Source organism: Pituophis catenifer, unplaced genomic scaffold, assembly GCF_029215685.1.
Source record: "Pituophis catenifer annectens isolate HBS135680 unplaced genomic scaffold, rPitCat1.0.hap2 SCAF_9, whole genome shotgun sequence".
In the NCBI taxonomy this organism is placed as follows: domain Eukaryota; kingdom Metazoa; phylum Chordata; class Lepidosauria; order Squamata; family Colubridae; genus Pituophis; species Pituophis catenifer.
The window spans coordinates 17119568-17144834 of record NW_027256889.1 but is presented as its reverse complement, the minus strand read 5'-3'; the positions used below and the strand labels follow the sequence as shown (position 1 = coordinate 17144834).

General features: G+C 43.6%; 1 protein-coding gene across 1 annotated transcript in view; it reads left to right on the top strand.

The window, feature by feature from the left end:
- Nucleotides 1–25267, top strand: part of ARID1A (AT-rich interaction domain 1A) — a 92143-nt gene that overhangs the window by 23819 nt on the left and 43057 nt on the right. The window contains exons 2-4 of the mRNA XM_070949897.1: nt 6372–6584; nt 7373–7831; nt 9360–9473. Of these exons, the coding sequence (XP_070805998.1) occupies nt 6372–6584; nt 7373–7831; nt 9360–9473 (786 nt within the window). The remainder of the gene's footprint in view (nt 1–6371; nt 6585–7372; nt 7832–9359; nt 9474–25267) is intronic.

The window sequence follows — 25267 nt, the reverse complement described above, 5'->3', positions numbered from 1 at the left end:
AAATGCGACATGTAGAGGCCAAAAACATAATACACGGAGGCTGAAAATGTGACGCACAGAAGCGGCGCTCAGCAGTGATGTGCTGTGATGATCCCAGCAGCCTGGAATGGGTCTAAAACTGAGCGTGCAGAGGCCGAAAATGCGATGCGCGGAGGCAGCGATGGACTGTGGCGATCCCCGCAGCCTGGAACAGCTGATTGGCGGTATTCTGGGAAGCTGGTCCAACCGCCAATCAGCTGCTTGTGCTGAATCAGGCTGCGATAACACGCTGAACCTGACCAGGCTGTTTGCTGTAAAGAAACTAGCCAGATGAATACCAATGGATGCTGGTAGGCAGAGGCAGAATTTTTTTCCCTTGTATTCCTCCCCAAAAACTAATGTGTGTCTTATACTCCAGAGCGTTTTATACTTCGAAAAATATGGTAATTTTTTCCCTCTAACACCAAATAATATTTCAATCTTTAAATCATTCATGCTATGAAATTTGGAAGTTATTTTCCCACTTTACATAGAACTCAGATTAGCCAGTCTCTTTCTGAAAGTTGTTTTACTCTATACATCCTTAATTATAAAATGGAATTATGGCGGACATTCTGTGCTGACTGTCTGTTGCCTTGTTTTGAAAGTGCTGGAGAGGCTTCACTTTGAAATTACCCATCCAGCTTTCAAACTAACAGTCATGTTACCCAAACATATTCTGGCTATCAGAAATAATATAATATGATCAGAGGTGGGATTCAAGTAATTTAACAACCGGTTTTCTGCCCTAATGATTTCTTCCAACAACCAGTTTGCCAAACTGCTCAGAAAGTTAACAACCGGTTCTCCCGAAGTGGTGCGAACCGGACGTTGACTTACCTGAATATCCCTTTTCGGAGTGCTGCGACCACTGTCCAGGGTCCAGGGAGAGTTTAATCAGCTCTCACTCGGTTAGTGTCAAGAACTGAGGGAACATCCCAGCTATGGACAGTGGGAGCAGCACTCTGGAAAATGGCTGAATCCCACCACTGAATATAATCATGATTAGAATTGCTTCACCCAAAGTCACTTTGTTAGTCAGATGGGTGGTGGCATATAAGTTTAATAAATAAATAAAATCCCTGAAAGTAGAGTCCCACCTTTGGATGATATGCTTAACTACAGTCTTGGTGAACTAGAAATGGGTGCCTTCAAAATTATGTCCCTCCAACCACCCACAGAAAGAACCAGTGAGCCCATGGAGGGGGGCTAATATTGCCTTTTAAGCATTTTGTGAATGGCTTGTGGAGCCTAGTTAACTCTCTGCAGTAAGGTGTGTTTTATCCAAAATGCTAAATCATAAACTGAAGAAACAGCATGGTACAGCATAATGCTTGAATCTAGCCAATGTTGTGACCAAAATCCTGAGAACTTTTCAAATAAGGAAATAAGATAATGCCTCTGTTCCCACAGTGACCACCTATCCCTCTTTTTTAAAGAAGAATTCTCATCTTAAAACTAGTAGCGTGAGGTTAAAAAGTGGTTTATTTTCTCCGGAGGGGTCAGATAGACACTTAAGTAATAGAATGCTTTAGCGAAGGGAGACAATCCTTCCTTTCATCCTCTCCCCAGAAATCTAATTTCTTTCTTGCATTTGTCTGTGAGCCCATCTGGGTTCAGCTGGGGGGAGATGATGGAGGTGGCATCTGCGCATTTACCAAGCTGTATTAAATCTGTGCAGTGTTGGTGCAAGCTTTCATCTGCTTGGTGGCTTTCTGGTCCCAGGGGCTCCGTGTTCTCGGTCCTCATTGAGTAGCTTGAGCGAAGCAGGGTGCAATAGAAGAAGAGGCAGCAACAGCTGCTGCTTCTCCTTGAATTGCCCAGTGGAAACGGTCTTCGCTGGCTTTCTACCAGAGCCCAGCTGCCAAACAATAGCTTGTGCTTTCAAGGCCGTGTGGAGTGTCACATGACCTATCCTGCTGCTGGGGTCCCATCCCCATCTGTTCCCTGGGTTATGGTCAGAGATTATGAGAGTTAACCTCCCTGGCAGGGATGGTGTGGCTCCAGTCTGAACAGATCAGCCACGTGTGTTCAGAGGGAAAAGACACTTCCTGTATTTTGATCTCAGTGGTTCCTGGCTTGGCTGTATAGGGATAGTAGGGTTGGGGCCTATGAGCTCAGAGCATGCCGGAGAAGGAGGGATTATCATGCAGTTGCCCCCCTTCCCATTCCACCTCCACTGCTACGTCACCACAACACAACCACTCTGTGCTCTCATCGTGTTGGTGTCATTCATTCAGTGCCAAGATTGCTTTAAAAAATTCCCTTGGCCCCAGTTCAAACAGGAGTACAGCTGGGATGTGTTAGATTTTAGGCAGTCTGCCCTCAATTTGAGAGGAGTTATAAATAGCTGCACTGACTTCCTTAACTAGCACACTCTGAGGTAAAATGCAGGTTAATTACTGTGGGAATCAATTAGAGCTTCCCTCAGTTAAAGAGCCAGTGAGATTCCTCCTCCCCCTCCCCACCAAAAATGTAATTTTTATTATCAAGTTGATGGCACAGCTGGCCAGGAGGGGGGAAAAAATCGAGACCCAAGGTAGGCTTTGCAATTTCTCCATATTCTTAAGGATTCTGACTTCACTTCTGCCTTCTGAAGTGTAACCATCTTGAAAGTGCATCAGAAGTCTTCGGCCTTTATTTTTGCAATTAGGAGTAGCATTAATTATAACATTAAAGGTAGCAATGTCCTTCCAATTTATTTTGGTCTTAGAAACTGAATTTGCAGATTCTGCAGTGCTGCCATAACAATTTGCACTCCTAGAAAACCAATATTTTGAAACTGCCATCGCCCCCCCCCCCCCAAACAATTATACCAGTAATACAGTTAAAAGTTCTATGGCCAGACAGACACAGGTTATTTTTGAGGCTATGATTCAAATGTTGACCAAGAGGAGAGGACATGGATTATCTTGCCTTGTTCTGGAAAGAGACCAAATTTGCAAAACAGCTCAGTGCAGAGGTAACTCATGTCAGAGGTAGCCAATGTTTTCCCAGTATCCCTTAAAACTTCGACAAAACCTCCCCAATATTATATCACAGATAAAGAAGGGGTGTGCTCTAAGCCAAAACCTTATTAGTTAAGAAACTTCATAGAGATACGGCTCTTCTTTAGAATGGGGCATGCGGTGCTTGGAGAAACGTGTCCTTAGAAAATACATGCAAACAGAGCAGAACAGGTTAACATAAATTGATGGAATGGAAAAGGACAGCATTACTACCCATAAAAAAAGTCATGCTTTGCCCTTGAATGTTAAATATGTCATTTTAAAGGTTACTTATACTCACACAGCAGCCTTCCCCAACTTAATGCTCTCCAGCTGTGTTACACTATAATTGTCAGAGTGGATACAATAAAAATTGTAGTCACAACATATCTGGAAGATCCAGCTTGGGTATAGTTGCTCTGAGATACTTATCATTCTTTTCTTGAGAACATCACAGCCATTTTTAGATAGTTCTAGGCACAAACACCTCTAAATATTTTAAATTTAATCAGTACCCATCAACCCCAACCAGTCTTGTAGAAGAGTACGAAGAGTACACAGCATCCATTGGGAAAACAGGAACTTAGCATGGGAACACAGGAAAGTGTGAGAAATACAGTTAGGATGTCCTGCTTTGACTCTCTTGGGTATAAAAGGGAAGGGGAGAGAAATGTTAATAGGCATTTCTTATCATCTTATCATTGCTGATAAGTTTCTGTTATTACAGCCTTTATAAAATAAGTCCTAGTACCGTGTTTCCCCAAAAATAAGACCCTGTCTTATATTTTTTTGAACCTTGAAATAAGTGCTTGGCCTTATTGCCATGTGCTCAAAAGCCCGATTGGGCTTATTATCGGGGGATGTCTTATTTTGGGGGAAACAGGGTATTTTTTTTGTGTATTTGTTTCCCAACCTTTACCTCAAAGGACTGATGGTTGTGAAAATCGTAATCCAAAGTATCTTGACAGCAAGTGTTTGTCTGTCCTTGCTTTGTGGATTGAAAATGGGAGTTTGACTTGGATCAGGGTAATCATTTGCAAAAGAGCAGCATTTTCATTGGAACCAGAGCAGAATGTGCAAATTTCCACGTTTTTTAGATGTTTTTGTTAAATTAGCATGAATGATATTCTGATGAGTAAAAAACTTTAATTATTCAAAGTGTTTGATTGGCTTTAATGTGGATTTCCAATAAAACATTCTGTAAAGGCAAACATTACAAATCACTTCATACTCTTACCAAGAAGAATATGTGGTTAGATCCAAATATTCACCTGAAATTAAGTCGGGGGTTATTTTTATTAATTTATTTACACCCCACCTTTATTATTTTTACAAATCATTTAAGGTGGCAAATATATCCAATACACTTCCCTCTTCCTATTTTCCCCGCATACAACAACACCGTGAGGCGAGTTGGGCTGAGAGAGTGGCCGGCCCAAAGTCACCCAGTCAGCTTTGTAAGGCAGGACTAGAACTAGAATTCATGATCTCCTGCTTTGTAGCCTGGTGCTTTAACCATAACTTCAAAACTGGCTATTTTCCTCCTTATAATAATCTGGAATTTGTGCTGTTTACTTCATGTTAGGTTTTGGGGAACAGCAATTTGGAAATGGCTTCTGATGTCTTTAAATTTAGCAAGTGGTAAGAGTTGTTAGTGATAAAAAAGGATCTGGATTCTCCGTCTTGCTGATAGGATAATACAATTTGTGGGTATTCCTCTACTGCCTTACTCTGAAGCTGAGTTAATCATTTCTTTAGTCCCGCCTCCTTATTCTAGACCAGTATTTTCCTCTTATATTTATCAGTGTAAAATTAATACATGAAATGCAATAATGATTTACTGAAAAAATTTACCACATATCAGTCTAAGAAAGACTTTCCAGTCCTTTACACTTTAAAATTTATTTTATCTTGGATTACTCTTTAAAATATGTTGGTATATTTTCTCTTAATAATAACTTATTGTATAACATAAGGCCATATTCAGTTTTGACAGGGGTTCTTAAATATTAAATTTATATTTAGTTGCAATTTTTCAACACGAGATAATTGAAGTGAAATCTATAGACAATTTTAGGAATGTGTGGCACACATTAAATATTGAATGTTTGGGTCCTTCCTATCCTGACCGTTTCAATTTAAACCAGAAGCTGTCAGTTTACCATGGATATTAAAAGCTTTTATACAAGTTATGTATAAAAACCTAAATCAGTGATAATTATCCAGCTTTTTAACACTGTACTAATACTACCCAGAAGTGAAAAAAAATATGTTAATCTATTTTACAACAATAATTCTCATGTGTTTTCTTTAGGAAACCGAAAAAGTAGATTTTTTTTTAACCAAATAGAAAAGTTTTGTGTTTTTTGATCAGTCACATCAACTTAGTGATCTAAAAGATCGGAACAGATGGAAGAGTTATTTGTTGGTAAACTCCTATATTGATGATCCTTCCAAATTAAAGGAGGAAGGATTCTAAAAAAAAAAAAAAAGGGTAGACTATATCTTAGTGTGGTTGCTGGAAACTAAAAAAATCCAATATTTTTGGTCAATCTAGTTAGCTTCAGAGTTTTGATTTTGACCTAGCTTTCTTAACCTGTAAGCATCTTCTCATAATGAAGTATTCTTTAGCATCCGAGTGCTACAGCTAGTGGCAAAAGTCAACCTTGGCAGATTTCAAAAATGCTAAACAGGATTGGCACTGATTAGCAATTGAATAGGAAACCACTAAGAAACCCCAGGGCCCTAAGACTAGAGTGGGAAATCAAAAAGCAACCTGAAAAAAGACAGTAGCAAATTGCTTCCTCATTGTTGCTAAGAAAGCAGAATGGACACGGCTGTATAATCACTGGAAGTTGAATTTGACTTGAAGGAGTATTTAATCGAAAAACTATAAAATAAGAGCACAGTTGCCATTTGGCCAATCTTGATGGATACTGGTTGTCCTCATGGTTTTAGAAGTCAGTTAACTTCCAGGGCCAAAAAAAAATTGAGTGCAACTATGTGAATCTATTCCTTCTTTCCACCACTCCTTTAATTCCCAATCAGCAGCACCAGGGAATTTTGATTTTTATTGGCTAGGAATTGTAACCCTCAAAATCTGGAGGGCATCAAGTCGAAGAAGGTGTGCCATAGTAACTTATTCTAGGGCTCTGTATATCTCCAGAACAAATAAAAATTTCAAAAGGTATCTTTTTTCTTCTGCTTTCCTGTTGAATTTTAATGACAGTTAAAGGCTTGTTTACCTTTCTTTTACTTTTCTTTTGGTTGGCTCTTTTAGAGTTCTTCACAAGTAAGTGGCGATATTATTAGATAGCTTCTATAGCAATTGGATATTTTATAACTTACTCTGATTTTCTTTCCTAGCCATCCAGTCCAATGGATCAGATGGGGAAGATGAGACCTCAGCCTTATGGAGGAAACAACCTATACACACAACAGCAGGGACCTCAGTCAGGGCAGCAACAAGGCCATGGATACCCAGGACAGCCATATGGGCCACAGACTCCCCAGAGATATCCAGTGGGAACTCTAAGCAGGACGCAAACTGCAATGGGCACCGTCTCTTATGCACAGCAGGTAAAGAGGGAGTATGCAGTCCTCTGAAAACATACGCACATTTTCCATAAACGGACTAGATCTCAGAACCTTAAATATTGGTTTTGAGTGAACGGGTTGGTAAATGATCATATCTCAGTTGTGTCACTAAATTCATTTATTTACTATTACTGTGCAGCTTTCAGTTAAGATGACTGAATTAAGAGAGTTACATTATTGTAAGCAATGAAGAAATTACATCTGGAAGGTGCCAGTTGGGCAAAGGCAGGTGCGCTAAATAGGACAGAATATTTCCTGTCCCTGTAATAGAACAGTTGTGACCATCCTCTGTTTACAATATTATGATCATAATGTAATTAATAGTCATAACTAATATCTGAAAACTTCCAGGCAAGAGTGCAGATAGTTTATGACTTCGCATCATAGTTGGGACTGGAATTTTGGTCACTAAGTGATGCGGTCATTAAAGCAAGTCATCACATGTCCGGGACCAATTTTATGACCATTTTTACCATGGTCATTAAGCAAATCTGGCTTCCCCAATTAAATTGCTGGAAGACCTCTGGGAAGGTCGCAAACCATGATCGCGTGACCGGAAGACAATTATAAATGCGAGCTAGTTGCCAAGCGCAGTCACGTGGTTGCACTGTTGTAACTTCGAGGATGGGTCATAAGTCAAGTACGAGGCTGCTGTAACTTCAAACTGATGTTAAATGAATGGTCATAAGTCAAGGACTCCCTGTAATGTGTCTCTCTCAGCTCTATTCTTCAGCATCTTCCTGATCGACATTGATTTCTCTCCCAAACAGATACCGCCTTATGGACAGCAGGGCCCTACTGGATACGGGCAGCAGAGTCAGACCCCTTATTACAACCAGCAGAGTCCGCACCCCCAGCAACAGCCTTCTTATGCCCAGCAGCCCCCCACTCAGGCCCCACATGCTCAGCCCTCTTATCAGCAAACGCAGACTCAGTCTCAGCCTCCTCAGCTTCAGTCATCCCAGCCCCCCTATTCCCAGCCACAGCCACAACCATCCCACCAGCAGTCCCCATCTCCATATCCCCAGCAGCCAACCCCAGGCCAGCAGCAACACCCCCAGGGTCAGACTGCCTACTCTCAGCAGCAGTCCCAGTCCCCTTACCAGCAGCAGCAGCAGCAAGCTCAGCAGTCTGCTACCTCGGCGCTCGCCCAGCCATCGGCAACATACCCTCCGTCTCAGTCACAGCAGCCGGCGGCGTATTCTCAGCAGCGCTTCCCACCTCCACAGGTAGGTTTGTCTTCCATGAACTGCCCCATTCCTCTGCCCCAATCCTTTGATAGGTATTTCTGGAAAACTAGACAGCTACACAGTAGCTCGGGTTCTGGGTCAGACCTATTAATACCTTTTCTGCTCTTCAAGTGGAAATAGAAAGAAATGCAGCTTGGCAAAGAGATGAGTTACTCCTTTGCTGGCTGGGGAATTCTGGGAGTTGAAGTCCACACATCTTAAAGTTGCCACGGTTAAGAAACACTGCCTTAAATATTTGAGAACACAGTTACGTATCAATACCTGAGTAGTCCATTTGTCGGTAACCAGGCAGAAAGCCAATTTACCCACACCAAACAAAAACACCACCTTTCACTGTTCGTCTGTGATAGCCCACAGGCAAAAAGTACTCTATCAAGTGCAACCTGATTTAGATACATCAATGCATATCCTGCCTTTTCTTTTAGGAGCTCAAAGAGGCATACATTGTTCTCCTTTTAGTACCATCTCCTGACCTGGTACAGCTGTAATTTATCCTGTCAAACATATCTGTAAAGCAATTCAGGCGAGATGATTCCCAAGTTTTTGATGGGGCAGAGTGGGGATTTTTAACATTTTTTCCCCTCCTCATTTACCATGTGACACTTGTCCTTCTTTACCTTACTTTCAAAGAGAGGTGTTACATGACAAGTAGCAAAGAAGTACTTGAATTGGAACACCACAGTTTTAATGTGAGGAGAAGTGAGGATTCTTAGAGTAATGCAAAACCACAATGGAGGAAAATGAAACGGGTGATTTGAAGAAATTGGAGCTTGTCTGTTCAACTCTTCCATGTGCATCTTTGCAAACTAGGGCGGTTTCTGGAACACTGTACTTGCTGACCTTGAAAGGCATAAAGCTTGGGAAGGCTAATACCACCGCATATTAGTTTTCTCTGCATGGTGAATTGTTGCAGCAGAGGTCTTGAGTAGGTCTTCCAAAACCTCTACCTTTAAGGCAAGAGAAAAAGAAAGATTCAGACATTTGCACTGTCTTCACCATATCTCTGGAGTAGGGATCAGAAGGGGGCAGTGAGTTAACCGTTGAATGCTTGCTGTGTTTCCAAGAAGCACAAAATGGCAGGTTATTTGTTAAATTTTATTCATTGTGTGTAGGTTTTTTTTTAAAAATACAGACACACACACATTGGCGGCTCAGAGAGAAAACACAAAAATATATGCTTGCTGATCCTGGATTGATTGACAATCTTCTTATCTGGTTGATTGGATGTACCATCAATATTTTGCTCCTTGGCTACTTACTGATGTCATTTACTATGCAAGAGCAAGAAATAGTGACCCAACATGGGAAGTTAGGAAGGGTTTTTAGCACTATTGGGTTACACTAATTTTTAACTTCTGCAGTTGTTTATAATACTATCTAACTGTTGTCACCACTTGGGGCGATTGAAGAGAGCCAAGGAAGACAGATGACTGTACCATAATTTAGACTGAGGTAAAAATAATATTTCTGTGGGTTTTCCCCCCCACTGGTTGGTCTTATATTCTAGGAGTTGTCACAGGATTCATTTGGCTCCCATGGGTCGTCTGCCACGTCAATGGCTTCCAGTAAAGGGCAAGAAGATGTGACTTTGAATCTGCAGTCAAGACCCTCTAGCTTACCGGTGAGTCAAAAAATTAGATAAGGGAGGCAAAACGGGATACTTTATTGTGCATTACTGTATCTTGGAAAAATTGGGAAAAACCCTCTTGCACCATGGAATTCTAGACTACTGAATTTTTTTTTTTTTACTTAAGTGGAAGAATTTTGCCTGAAGTATAAGAGGTATGTGTTAACTTTTGGTTCTGCTATTTATTTATTTTTTGTATTAAGCTCACAGTATGAAACTTCTATTGCATTGTACAATTGATTTAATTTCTGCTAGAGCCGAACTCCATTAGCTAACTGTATTAACCTGGTTAACTTGATTTTTTTTTTTTGCAGATGAGAAAATTCATTCAGATGTGGTCAATTGTTGCATCTTTAGTTTTTTAAAAAAGTCTCTAAATGATAAAGTTATATCGGTATGTGCCTAGCACCTAAATTATGATGAAGAGGCTATACTATTCATATTTTGGTGCTATTCCTGATCTACATGCGATAGATGGTAATATGATGGACCATCACATATATAGTTCCCTATTTATGGCCCTCACTATATCTTTTGTGAAGAGAATAATTAGTAGGCTAATGGCTTCATATGTATAGTTCTTTCCTGCTCCTCAAAGGACAGCCTTTGTAATGTGTGAAAAAGCTGTTTAGTGCCTCGGCTTTATGCCAAGTTTCTCCTCAAGAGATTACCCCCAGCATCTCAAATGAGTTTTAAGCTGCTGACCTGGAATTGGTTTCTTCCACTTATACTAGAGTGTTTGGCTTTCAGAATAGTGCACCTCTCAATGGTAGTTTTGAGAACAAAATGCAAAAGAGCTTGGTGTTTTGCAAAGCCCCTTACTATATGTTTAAAAGGTTTACTAGGAGCCTCTTTGGAAAGGTAGTCAACATTAAACATTTCAGTCATTTAGATAAAACACTTCACTTTAGAGGGATGCAGAGTGCAGAGAAGCTTAATGTTCATACCAGTAATGGAATGAAGGGCAGGTAACATCCTTCTCAGATACTTACTAAAAAGAAAGTATTTCTTCCATGATCAGCTGCTTTGCTTCACAATACCTCGTTCTCTATATAGTCTTCCCAGTTGGCATAGCTAATAGTCATTGTATATCCTAGTTTTGACTACAGAAGAGACTGATGAAATAGCACTGGAAGTTTTTAAGAAGAGATTAGATAACCATTTGTCTGAAATGGTACCTGCCTAAGCAGGGGGTTGGACTAGAAGACCTCCAAGGTCCCTTCCAACTCTGTTTTCTGTCCTACTGTACTCTACTCTACTCTACTCTACTCTACTCTACTCTACTCCAGTTTACTCTATTCTACTCTTTCCTATTCCTATTCTAAGATAGTAGTTGGAGTAGTTGCTTGTAGTTGGGATTAAGTTTCTCTTAGTGGAGTGACTTCCATTTAAAGCAGAATATTGTGCATTTAGATTTGTATATCTAAATGGTAGGTAACATTACATAATCTATTAGAATTTCCAAATTATTTCCAGGATTGGTTGCTGAACAGATTTCCTAATTCCTTGCTGTTCAGGGACATGGATAAGCACTCCAGATGTTTTGGACTATAATTCCTAGTCGTTTGTTATTAATCCTGTTAACTTCAATAGGATTTAATACATAGTATATGCAGAGGTACCAGGTTATTTGATCCTCATTAAAATAAAGGAAATAATTTTTCCAATTCAGTGATTCTAGGATTCAGTTTCCTTCCAGTGTAATATTTCTGTAAATCTCTTCAGAAATCAGTTGCACTATGTACAAGTGTTGCTCACTCCTACATAAACGTAGTCATTTGTGCTTACCTGAGAGCTTGCAGTGCTGCAGGTCTGAGGGTTAGGGGGATAACACCAGGGTTGGGGTGTGGACGGAGGTGAGCTTCAAAAATTTTAGCAAGGGGTTCTCTGCCCGGTTGTTGGGTGGGTGTGGCCAAGCGTGGCCTAGTTGGCCTCCTGCACCGTGGCAGGGGGAGCATTTTTGCCCTCCCCGGGCTCCAGAGGCTTTCCTCAAGCCTCTGGGAGGGCTAAAATGGTCTCCCCAGGCTCCGGACGCCCTCTGGAGGCTGGAAACGGGCCCATTTCCAGCCTTCCCGAACTTCTGATAGGCCCGTTTTCCAGAGTGCTGCTCACACTGTCCATGGCTGGGACTACACTTCAGATCTTGACAGTAACTGAGTGAGAGCTGTTAAACTCTCCCTGCTAGGACACGCCTCCAGTCCCATGATTCTCCAGTCTATCACTCAGTTACTGGCAAGAACTGAAGTGAATTTCCAGAGCTGTGCTAATTTAGGCTTAAATCCTTCAGAATTTGCTCTCTCCCTGTTTCTTTTTCTCGCTAGGCTTTTATTTCTTTATTTTTGATTATTTCCTTTTTTTTCGGGAAACCTATCTTCTGGCTGCTGGTGCGTGCGGTGAGTCCGTTTCGGGCCGCCCACGCCTGGAGCGTCGCAGCCGCCGGATTCCGACTCTTCGGGGCGGATCCGGCAAGCTACTGTGGCCGCGAGCGAGGGGTTGAGCGTGCAGGCTTGTCGCTCTCCCCACTGCCTCAGAACATCGGCGGCGGCTTCGGGGCAGCGTCACGATCAAAGTGCGCTCCCCGTTCTCCTAATTCCTGGCGGCTGCGTGAGAAGGGGCTTCGGCGCGCAGGCTTGCCGCCATATCAGATTCGCCGCTTAGCCTCGCAGCCGGAGGAGCGTCATCTTGGAGTGCGCCCTCCGCTCGTCTGTGTTCCTGCCGACCAGGTCAGGATCGCCCCGGAGGGCTACTTAGCGGCGAGCGGGCTACCTGGCTTGGGCCTGAAGACAGCGGCGGGCGCCATTGGAAGGCAAGGCTGAGCGCCCGCCATTTTACCTGAGTCTTCGAGCCCGCCATTTTTACTGCCGTTGGAAGGGCGGAGTTTGGCCTTTTAGAGGTTTGAGGCCTGGCAGCAAGCTGTTTATACCACCAGCCTACGACTGCAGTTTATTCTCGGCCTGAAGCCCTTAGCCTTCACTAGTCTTATTCATAGTTTTTGTATATAGTTATATTTCAAAACAAAAAAAAAAAAAAAAAAAAAAAAAAAAAAAAAGAAAAAAGAAAAAAGAAAAAAACAGTTCAGATTTAATTGTTTCCTCCTCGTTGGGCATAGTATTACTTATTAACCTTAAAAAAAAAAAAAAAAAAAAAAAAGAACCAAATACTTCAAGTGAAAGACATTGGGCATCTGTGGCCTACTTCTGGTCCCAGGCCTCGAACTCACCTGCCAGTCCTGTGCCTCCTTGGTCGGTCTGAGCATATTGTCGACATGGCTGACCATGCCTTATCCTCCGACTCGGAACCAGCCCACAGTCCGCCACACAGTCCGGCCAAGCGGGCCAAAAAGACGTCCAAGAAACACTCATTGCCTTCCAGCCACACCTCTCGGAAGCCCAAAGCTGCCAAGGGCTTGGACAGAGACGCTCAACGCCGCCACAACGCACTTGAGAAACAGTGGGACAAAGCAAGGTTGGCGGCTGTGGCAGAAGTGGGCCTGGGCACAAGCGCATCTTCTCACAACCCGGTCGTCCGGGATTACTTGTCTTCGGGTTCACCAACCTCATCTCCAGAGAGAAATGTCATCTCGGCTGCGCATCAAGCCCAGCAGTTACACCTTGTCAAAGGTGTCTCTCAATCACTGCCAGATGTTTCTAGGGCGGGGATCACTCCCTCCCAGAGACCAGTCTGTCATCCACCTGAGGCCACATTTACCCCTACTGCAGCTGGGCTTCGTGGTCCCGATGGAACGCTTGCCCCGTCACCTATGGACATGCAAGCATTCTTCACCTCTGCATTTTCTTCGTTCTTGGCTGCCGGAATGCAACAAGCGTCCCTGCCTCCACCAGCCTCTTCCTCGGCTCAGCCTGCTCAACTGGGTCATCAGGTTACCTCGGCCCGAGCTGATAGGAAACACTCTGCCTCCTCCTCCAGGGCTGACTCTGACCATGGTGAAGAATGCCCAGAGGATATCGAATTTTCGGACGATGAGGACTTGCCACCGGATTCCCCGGCTTTCACGGGGTTATTCCGTCCGTCGATGTTTAAATCGCTACTGCACAAGGCTCGCCTTACCACCAATTTCAACACCCCTGGCGTGGACCCATCTGGCGCTAGCGCGTCCGCGGGACCCCACGATGCCTTGTTCATGTCCGCTAAACAGGACAGGGAGGTGATCCCGTGCCCCCGCCTGTTCCTGGACGTTCTTCAGTCACCTTGGGGGCAACCCGGATCTCTGACATCGCCCAGCACCCTGGACAGGAAGTTGTACTGTTCAGCACCCGAATTGGAGGATCTCCTGGCCCTTCCTGCTGTAGATCCACCTGTGGCGTCTTTGGCCTCCAACTCCTTAGTATCTACTGACTCTCTAGATGGTCTTAAGTCTGAGGACCGCAGAGCTGAGCTAGCCTTCCGGAGGTCTCACCAAGCGGTCGCCTGGGCGATCAGGACGGCGACCGCTACTTCCTTCTTCAATAGGGCCACACTGATTTGGTTGAAACAACTCCAACAGAGGCTGCCTCCGGAAGAGACTAGGATACACCAGGACATAAATAAGATTGTGGCTGCCACCGAGTATTCAGCGGATGCCTCGCTTAACTCGGTGAAGTTTGCGTCCCGGGCCTTGGCTTCATCTGTCTCGTCCAGACGTCTATTCTGGCTCCGACATTGGAGGGCGGACCTCAAGGCCAAATGGAGGTTGGCATCGGCTTCATATAAGACACCGAATTTGTTCGGGCCTGCCCTGGACCCGCTTCTGATAGAGGATCGTGACAAGCGTAAGATCCTCCCGACGGCATACCGTCGCACAGAAAGGAGATACACCCCCTACAGCCAGCGCTCATCCTTTCGTCCCTTTCAAGGCTCGGGGGGCTCTTTCTCCCGCAGACCCTCTTTCACCGGCCCGGACAGGGCACAAGGGAGGGACTCCTTTCGTGACCGGAGCAAGTTCCAGCAACAATCTAAACGCCCCTTTCGTGGCTCCAACTTTAGACAGTCTCGCAGGGGCAAATGACTCGCCTCTCACAGGGCCCATAGGAGGGAGACTTCAACTGTTCCATCATCAGTGGGCCCTTTCAGCCAAGGACTCTTGGGTTCTCCGTACCATCTCTTCTGGTCTCTCTATCGACTTTATCGGGACTCCGCCGAGTCGCTTTGTCCCCTGCCCAGTTCCACCGTCGGGGGAGCGACATCAACTGATGCTGCAGGAGATAGCTCACCTGTTGGACATCGATGCAATAGAGCCGGTCCCCCCTTCGGATCGAGGATCGGGTTTCTATTCGACTTTCTTTCTTGTTCCCAAAAGCTCGGGGGGCTGGCGCGGTATCCTGAACTTAAAGCTCTTGAACCTGTCGGTGGAGTACCGCAGGTTCAAGATGCATTCACTTCGGTCGATACTAGCGGGGGTTCGATCTGGAGACCTGCTCCAATCGGTGGACCTGAAAGAAGCTTACCTGCATGTTCCGGTTCACCCTCTCCACAGACGTTTCCTGAGGTTCGAGTATGGAGGGAGGCATTTCCAGTACCGGGCGATGCCTTTCGGCCTCTCCTCCGCTCCTCGCACCTTCACCAAGCTCGTGGCTGTGGTGTCTGCCTCACTCCGTATTCAATCGGTGCGAGTGATGTGCTATCTCGACGATGTCTTGATACTATCTTCATCTCCAGATCAAGCATCGTGCGACCGGGCCCTAGTCCTGGACACGTTCCAACGCCACGGGTTCTCGATAAATCTGGAAAAGAGCCACCTCGTCCCGACTACAAGGCTGCTTCACCTCGGAGCCCTGATCGATTCAGTCAAAGGACAGGTTTTTCTTTCTCCAGACAGGGCTCAAAGCATCACCGACCTGATTCGACAAATTCTACCACTGGAGAAGGTTCCGCTCTCGCTCTTATCTCAACTGCTGGGGAAAATGGTGTCCTGCTACAACATCGTTCCGTGGGCACGCAGACACTCCCGAGCGTTACAGTGGTTCCTCCTTCCCTTCCAAAAATCGGGCCGCGCCAGTTCGAGTCACCGGGTGTTCTTGCCCCCTCAGACCCGCCTGTCGATGTCTTGGTGGCTGTCACCGGCGATTCTACAGGGCTGCGACTTCACAGAGCCGGACAGGCTGACCCTAACGTCGGATGCCAGTCTACGAGGCTGGGGGGCACACCTGGGCAGCCTTGTGACCCAGGGGCAGTGGTCAACAACGGAGAGCCGCTGCAGTATAAATCTACTCGAGCTGAGGGCGGTGAGGCTGGCGCTTTGTCACTTCAAGACGGCGGTGGAGGGTCGACACGTCTTGATTCTTACCGACAACACCGCGGCAAAGGCGCACATAAACAAGGAAGGCGGCACAAGATCAAAGTCGCTAATGTTCGAGGCGGAACATCTGTTCATCTGGGTGGAGCGTCATCTCAGGTCGATAAAGGCGGACCACATCTCGGGTGTGGACAATGTCCGAGCCGACTGGCTAAGCAGGGAACGGATAGACCCAGCGGAGTGGCAGCTTCACCCCCGCCTGTTTCAAGAAATCTGCCAGAGGTTCGGCACTCCAATGATCGACTTGTTTGCTTCACGAAAGAACGCTCAACTGCCACGCTTCATATCCCGCTACCAAGACCCGTTGGCGGAGAACCGCGACGCCCTGCGCTGCCAGTGGCCGGTGGGCCTACTATATGCATTTCCACCCATCCCTCTGCTATCACGAGTCGTGAGGAAATTGCTGAAGGAACAGGCGGACCTAATCCTGGTGGCACCCAATTGGCCACGCAGGGCCTGGTACGCAGACCTTCTCTCTCTCTCCGTGTCTCCACCCTGGGTGATTCCGCCCACCCAAGTAGTCCTGCTCCAAGGGGCCGTCTGTCATCCGGAGCCACAGTGGCTCCACTTGGCCGTTTGGCGTTTGAGCGCGTGCTCCTAAAAAAGTCACATCTGTCGGACGGAGTTGTCAAGATTATACAGGCTGCTAGACGACCGTCCACTTGCCGTATCTACGAGGCTTCCTGGAGATCCTTCTGCGCTTGGGGGGCTTCGAGGCATGTGGATCCCACCTCAGCGACGGTAGAGGAGGTCTTAGAATTTCTGCATTCCGGCCTTCAGAAGGGTCTGGCCCCGGCGACTCTGAGGCGACAAACTGCGGCCTTGTCTACCGTTTTGAAGTGTCCTCCCTACGACTCTCTTTCACGACACCCACTCATCAGGGGTTTTCTTCACGGCGCGACCAATCTCTGCCCCCCACAGGTCCACAGATACCCTACCTGGGATCTCACTCTGGTGCTTCGGGCCCTGACAGCTCCTCCATTTGAACCTATTAGGACAGCTACGCTAAAACATCTGTCATTTAAGATAACATTCCTGTTGGCTATCACTTCCGCCCGTCGGGTGTCGGAGATCTCAGCACTCTCTATTAGGGAGGACCTTTGTCTTTTCCGCGACAGTATGGTGGTTCTCAGGCTTGACCCTACGTTCCTTCCGAAAGTAAATACTCCCTTTCACCGAGCCCAGGAATTATCCTTGCCTGACTTCTGTCCAGCTCCGAGGAACTCTGCGGAACGACGCTGGCATAAACTTGACGTTAAGCGGGCTCTGCGTATCTATCTACGGCGGACCTCTTCCTTTCGTAAAACGGAGGCCCTGCTGGTCTCCTTCCATCCTGCCTCAATGGGACAGAAGATCTCTGCGGCTACAGTCGGCAGGTGGCTCAAGGCGTGTATCTCATTGGCGTATGAGTTGTCAGGAAGGCCTGTTCCGGGTAGGATCCTACCACACTCCACCCGCAGCGCGGCTACTTCCGCTGCGTGGGCGACACAAGCCTCGGTGGAAGAGATTTGCCGGGCTGCGACGTGGTCATCTGTGTCACAGTTTATTCGTCACTATCGGATTGACTCATATGCTTCTTCGGACGCTGCCTTCGGGCGCCGAGTACTACAAAGGGTAGCCTTGGACACGGGTTCGGGGCATCCAGTCTCCCACCCTAGTTCTTGAGCTTGGGTATGTCCCAGCCATGGACAGTGTGAGCAGCACTCTGGAAAACGGACGTTGCCTTACCTGAACGTCCCTTTTAGGAGTGCTGCGACCACTGTCCATTCCCTCCCTTGTTTGTGTGTTATTCTGCTGTTGCAGTTTCTTTCAGACTGTCTGCCATGTTTCCAGTTCCCGTGTTTGGATTCGTTGTTGGACCTTTCTCTTGGAGTCTTGCTGGGTCTTCGTGATAGACTGGAGGATCATGGGACTGGAGGCGTGTCCTAGCAGGGAGAGTTTAACAGCTCTCACTCAGTTACTGTCAAGATCTGAAGTGTAGTCCCAGCCATGGACAGTGGTCGCAGCACTCCTAAAAGGGACGTTCAGGTAAGGCAACGTCCGTTTTTTCGCCCTTCCCGAGCCTCTGCACGCCCATGCACTTAACCTGCATCCAAAATGAGCCACGTGGGGACTCCAGGGAGGGGAGGGGCGGGGCCAGCCAGGAGTGGGATTTGGGGGTTCTCCGAACTGCACAGAATCTTAGCTAGAGGTTCTCCCAAAACCATGTGAACTCCCAGCAGCCCACCCCTGGGTGTGGATCCTTTCTTTGAGAAATCAGAAGAATCTATAGAGGTCTCCACTCATAACTGCATGTAGGATCCTGGGAAATGAATGCAGGAAGGGTCCCAAAATAATAGTGCTAGATTAAAGTAATTTGGAGGTCAGCTCCCTTCCTGTGTCATTTCTCCAGTTCCAGACTCTTTGGGGGGCAATATCAGGGCTTCTTTTGTTGTTAGGTAAGGAAAGCTTTTGCTACCAACTTCCCAAATGAACCTAGGCCTTTTCTTCTCCCACAGGCCAATCCTAGTGTTATCCACCTAACCCTCAGACCTCTGGAGCACTGCAAGCTCTCCGATAAGCCCAAATAACTACAGTTATGTAGGAGTAAGCAATACTTGTTACATAGTACAACCGATTTCCGAAAAGATTTACAAAGGAAACTGAATCGTAAAGTCACTGAGTTGGAAAGATTTTTTTTCTTTATTTTATCTGCAGAGAAAAGTTGAGTTTTTGTGAGTGTTAAAAGACACAACTCTGTATCTCATTGCCTAGATGGTCAGTAAGCATGCAGAGGATTTTCAAGCCCAACACAACATCTTTCAGGTGATAGTCTCTTTTGCTCATCCCAAATTTACCCTGGAAATGCTTGGTGCATTGAGGTTATCATTTAGATCAGGGGTCTCCAACCTTGGCAACTTTTAAGACTTGTGGACTTCAACTCCCAGAGTTCCTCAGCCAGCTTTGCTCTGGGAGTTGAAGTCCACAAGTCTTAAAGTTGCCAAGGTTGGAGACCCCTGATTTAGATTGTAGATGGCTGTGCCCTGGGGATTCACATTTCTTATTTCTCATATGTCTAGATTTCTCTATCTTACTATGTTTCTTTAAATGTAACAGAAAAACCCAGCCTGCCCAAATTGATGTGCGTTGTAGTAACGTGAGCTTGCACAAGGCAGGAAGGCTTTTTCCTAGAGGCATCATTTAACTCAGAATTCTCCTTTGTTGCGATTAAGTTCCTATTTCATTTAAGTGCCCATAGATACTGCTACTTCCATAGTTAGGCACTCTGAGGTTTTGTTGGTGCTTGTTTGCATCAAAGCACTCTTTATAAATGAAGGAGGAGGGGAAAGAATCTGGGAATACAATTATGGAATTTGGAATTCCTTCTCCACTCTGAATCTCTTCAAGAATGAAGCAGTCATTTTTAGTCGTATAGATATACAGTAATTTGTCTAAGTCATCATGCACAGAATAAAATGGCATATGAATGACTTGAATAATACTTCCACCACATTTAGAAATGAGAAATTATTCAATTGTATAGGAGATTCCTGCCTATCAAATGGTGGGTGTCAGTGGTATATAATTAAGATAGCATCTTTTTTGAGAATATGGCAATCATGGTGAAAAGCAGGCTAACTTTCCATTGATGATAGTACTATTACCTGTATCAACTGTGCAAATATGATGACAAAAGGGCTGTGTGCTTACAACCAGGTTTGACACAGTTCTCTTTCTGAGAACTTAGTAAAGTCTTCATTGCTTGCTTACCTATCACATTATAAGTGAACAGCCAAGGGGTAGTCAGCTTTACCTGTGCCACAAATGTAGCTGATGAGGACACTAAAACATCATTTTTGCTGGCTTCCCTTCAGTTATAGAATAGTCTCCCACTGCAGATAAACCTAGGTACCTTTTTTGGAAAGTTCTTTAAGACCTGAATTTTGGTTGCTATTAAAAAAAAAAAGAGCAAAGTCTTGCATGACCAGCAGCTGTTTAATGAAGGATCAATTAGGACGGGTGTCAAACTTGCGTCGTCACGTGATGACGTATCGTGACTTCCTCCCCCCTTTGCTAAACGGGGTGGGCATGGCCAGTGTGTGACGCATCCGGCCCGCGGGCCATGACTTTGACACGCCTGAATTAGGAAGAAAATGAAAGTCAAAAGGAGGTGGTGGGAGGTGGCAGAGTGCAGAGCCAGTCAAAAGGGCAGAGATATATGGGAGGAGATAGCGGGATAGGGAACAGTTGAAGCATGAGGTCCTAGCCTAACAACCACAACCATCATTACTGGAACTGCCTTGCTAACTGATGTGGTCACATGGCATTTTTCCTGATAAATTGGCCCTTCAATTAAGCCAGGGGTTCCCAATCTTGTCTTATACCCCGCGCCCCTTGAATGCTTCTGATATATTCTCTCACCCCTTACAAAAGTAAATAATTATATGTATATAATTATGCATATACACTATAATTTTGAAACCCAAGTTTTTGCACCCCCTGGAATATCGCCTCGCACCCCCGGTTGGGGACCCCTGAGTTAAACAATGGAAATTCCAGACCCAATTACGTTTGTTAAATGAGGACTACCTTTGTATTCAGGGTCAGCAGAATGTATTGTATTACAGCATAATTTCTAGAAATCTTCAAAAATACACGCAATGTGATATTTAAAAATTTAGATTTGGGGGATGTGCCTCATCAGTTCAAGGAGTCTTGTCAGGGCTGAAAAACGGTTTTGTGATTATAACTAGAATAGAATATTTTGCAATTTCCTGTTTGCTTTAGATTCTTTGTTGGGCTTGCAGCAAACTACAGTAATTCAGTGGTTTGTATTTAGAGCCCCTTCCCCTTTTTTCTAAATTATTTGAATAAATGAGAAAAACCCAATTTGTGCAGCCCAAATATGACCCTAAGATATTTTATTATTACACTATTAGGTTTACCCATCTTGTTTTGTTTTTTGCTGTAGTCCTTCTCAAAAGACTGGATTTCACTTAAGGTTATATAGCCCTGCTTAAAAGATGTATGATGGCACATAACTCTTCTGAGATTGACAGTATAATTTATTAACGATACACATGAAATAAAATGTTGAGACTGTAGAAGTACATCTGTGAGAGAATCTTTCTGTGGAACAACTTCCACATTAAAATATGAAAATATCTTGCTTTGAAGTCAAGAATAACAAGCATTTCTCCTCTAAGTGATTCATTTGACATATGGTTCTAATATGAACAGTGCAAAAGTAGGAGTAAAGAAAAAGTCATATTTTGCACAGTTACAGTACCAAGGCTACTACTATATAGGACAGAAACAGATTATATGTTGCTTAGGCTATTTACTAAGAGGCCATTTCAGAATGGGTACTGCTGTAAAAATACATGTATCAGCTATGAGCAAGATAAATTTTCCAAAATTTAGTCATTACAACCTTAGCTACTTCTTGGCAGAGTGGAGCCAATATGTATATATCAAGTAAAGTTTCTGCTTCATCTCTTGAAGAGTTACTTTGAGTAACTCTTGATTGTCTAATCTGTCTTTAGTTTCATGCTGATAATTTTAAGGGTTTGTTTAGATTACAGTGGTAAAAATAAAAAACACTAAAAATATTGGACCATAGGAATTTAACAATTTACGAATATAATCATTCTGATTTCTTAATCAGGGAATGAGCTTTTGCATTATATCGTCATTTGTTCAGTTATGAAATGTAGATCTTATTTTACCAATCCTAATTGTAGTCAGGAGCTGAATTGATATTAACATTGATCCTCTAAGACTTACACTGAGTTTATATGTGCTAAATCAGGATTTAGTTTAATTGTGGTTTGTTGAATAACAGTAAATCCTCAATCTCAGGCAGGGCAACCTATTTCCAGTTGGTTCATACAAGCTAGCTAATAGTTGCTGTACTGGGATTGGTTCAGGAGATAAATGTACACTAACTCAGCTTCCAGTTAACCAGAATTTTTAAATATTTTATTATGATTGGGAATCCTAAGTAGTATATTCAAATTTGCTTCAATATCCAAAGCAATTAATATTCACAATTCTTTGGGGGGAAAATCTCACGTTGGTGTCCCTAGTGGATTGAATTAACCCTCCCATCATAGAGTTCCCTTTTTTTCCGGCTCCAAGGATGAGTAGGCATGGTGGAGTTGGGGGCTTTATCAGGCTGGGGAGAGAGGATTGCATGAGCAAAGATTCTCTCATTGAATATTGGATTCAACTCGTAAATCTGTACACTCATAATGTCTTATGTAGAGATGGGGCAGAGGTGGTATTCATCAGGTTTTGACAAGTTCTGGAGAACCGTTAGTGGAAATTTTGAGTAGTTCGGAGAACCGGCAAATATCACCTCTGACTGGCCCCACCCCCATCTAATGTCTGCCTCCTGAGTCCCAGCTTATCAGGAGGAAATGGGGATTTTGCAGTATCCTTCCCCTGGAGTGGGGAGGGAATGGAGATTTTACAGTATCCTTCCCCCTGCCACGCCCACCAAGCCACACCCAGAGAATCAGTAGTAAAAATTTTTGAATCCCATAGGGGTTTGGAAATAGCACTTATTCCACTTGAACTAAATGACTGATTCATTATTTCTTTTAAGGGCTCTTTTGTACAAGCTATGACGCTTATTGGCGTCAATAAAATGCTTAATAGTAACATAAAATAGGAAGAATTGATAAAGAATTGATAAAGTGGGAAGAAGCAAATATGGGGAACAACAAATGCATGCTCCTGTGGCCTAGGTCTAATTAACCATACTGTACTTAGTATGTACTTAGATGTAAGCACATAAGTTTTAATATTTCTAGAGTGTTTCTTTTAAAACATGATATTATAAATGTTAAAGGATCAGAAATTGATAGTATCAATTACCCTGACAATAAGCCCAATTGGGCTTTTGTGCGCATGGCAATAAGGCCAAGCGCTTATTTCAGGGTTCAAAAAAATATAAGACGGGGTCTTATTTTCGGAGAAACACGGTAGTAATTAATACAACTCTATAATTTTCTATGTTTCCAACTTTTAAGCACACACTTGTTGTGTTTTGTTGTTGAATTGTTTTTTTAATTTTTTAAAATCTGCCTGAGAATTAATACATATTACTGTCTGTAGAAAGTTAGATATACAAATAGTCCTTATTTAGTGACCACAACCTGGTCGCTAAGTGAAAAACCATATGACTACAACTATGCTTATAATCTTAGTTCAGCTTTCCGTTGCTTTACAGATCTGCAAATATCACAGGCGTTGGTCTCAAATTTACTCTTTTTTTCCACCATTATAACTGAATGGTCATTGTCTGAGGGAGTCACTAAGCAAGGGTTACTGTATATTCTGTTCATGAAAATATTTTCAGCCATGCACGGACTTCTTTTTTGATAGGAGATGTATATGTGCATAATTCAGAACTGTGAAAACAGAAGATTATGATGTTTCACTTTGCCTGTTAATTTGAGAAATGTGAATTAAATTCTGTCACTTTGAACCAGTCTGCCTACTCGATTTTCAGTCACAGCATTAATAGGAAATGTACCTACCAGTGGGTATCAGAGTTGCTTCTCAAGTGACTTACAGGGAGAGCAGTAACTAATGTATCTTTTGAAGAAAGGTCAGGAGTAAAGGACTGCGAGGTGAAGAAGGGAGGACATTAAGAAAAAAAAGGAGTGAAGCTTATTAGAAATGGCAGTAAAACACGTGCCTTCAATCAGGCATGCATTTTGCTGGCTGATTATTGGAGAAAATCTATGTATGTAGACACTAAGAGTTGACACTGATTTGATGGCATTCAGTCAACCAAACAAACAAACAAACAACAGTGGGAATAAGCTTCTTTGGACTTTTATTCCTGATCTCCATGAATAGTTTAAGAAATACTTTATAAATCAAATGTACTGTACGTCTCACAGAATCAACTACCCTGTTTCCCCCAAAACAAGACATTCCCTGATAATAAGCCCAATTGGGCTTTTGAGCGCATGGCAATAAGGCCAAGCGTTTATTTCAGGGTTCAAAAAAATGTAAGACACAGTCTTATTTTTGGGGAAACACGGTACATACAACTTGCTTAACAGCTACTAAACATGTGAATCTTAAATAGCCTTTAAAAAGAGTTTTTAAAACTTTTTATTTGATTAGTGGGTTAGTATAAGATCCCACCTTACTTACCTTGACTGTTCGGTTAATACCTTTTTTAAATTATGAATTTATTAAATACTTGATCATATGGCATGAATGTTTTAAAATGCATAATTGTGTGCAGTTTGTGTTTGTTGTAAATATTTGTTTACCGGTTTGCCTATTAAGCTTATTTTATTGAATGAAATGTTATAACTTTTTAACATTTGTATCATATTTCGGTAGTTGAATAATTTGTTACTTGGCCAGCTTTAAAAACGTCATCAAACTAGCATTAAAATGGTAATACAAGTAAGCAGGTACTCGTTTGACATATGCTTACACAGTCAACTCCTACAGCTTGGTATAGCAGATTTGACACTGTAACAGTGGACCTTACGTAAGAAAAGCATCAATTGGTACAGGTAGTCCTTGCTTAACAACCCTAATTGGGATCAGAATTTCCATCACTAAGCAAAGTGGTCATTAGGTGAAACCTAATATGAGCGCACCACTTAGTGGTAGCTTGATTGCAGTCATTAGGTGAGGATCTCATTTTCCTCCTGGTCTTGTTTGCTTCTGTTTCAACTCTTCCCACGCACCTATCTCCCATTTCATGTGGGCGCTTTTGGCCAGCCTGCATTCTGCCATCTCGGCCCTCCCAAGCACACCTGACCAAGGCAGTTGCTAGCCCTCTGCAAAGCTACACAAAGCTTCCCTGACACTGTGTGAAGATCTTGTCCAAGCAACTTGTTTGTGCACGACTCATCAGCAAGAAGAAGACAGTTTTACTCTAGTTATCAAAGACCCAAGCCCAAAGACAACAGCAAAATCCAGTTAAGTTCAGTTCTTTATTTGCTTGCATCTAATGGACAGACTCTTGCCAAACTAAAGCTATCACCTTCTAATCTACTAGATATGCCCTGAGGGATTCTAAGGTGTGGCTATCCTGAACTTTTTTCATCCTCCCTCATCCAGCTGCTGCACAGTCTCTTAATTTCAGCTTCTCTCTGATAAAATGCACTGCCTTCTCTGTGCTACCAAGACTCCCCTCCACTGCTTCTCCAGGTGCACATTCCATCTCAACTGTACCCAATATTCCATTTACTTATATATTGACTTTATTATGGCCACCCACTCAAGAAGACTCTGGGCAAGCTTACCATAAGTTTATACAAGGTATTTATAAAACAGTAAACCGTAAACATTCAAGTTAATTGAAATGCGGGTTACATTTAAACAGAGGATCTATTAAATCCAAATGGGTCTTTATGTATGTGTAAGATGGCATATGAATTTTAAACAAATACTTTAGACATTTTACACAGATACAAAATACGGAATGGGATTTTCTGCATATATAGAAACACGCTATAATGGCAGATTTTCTCTG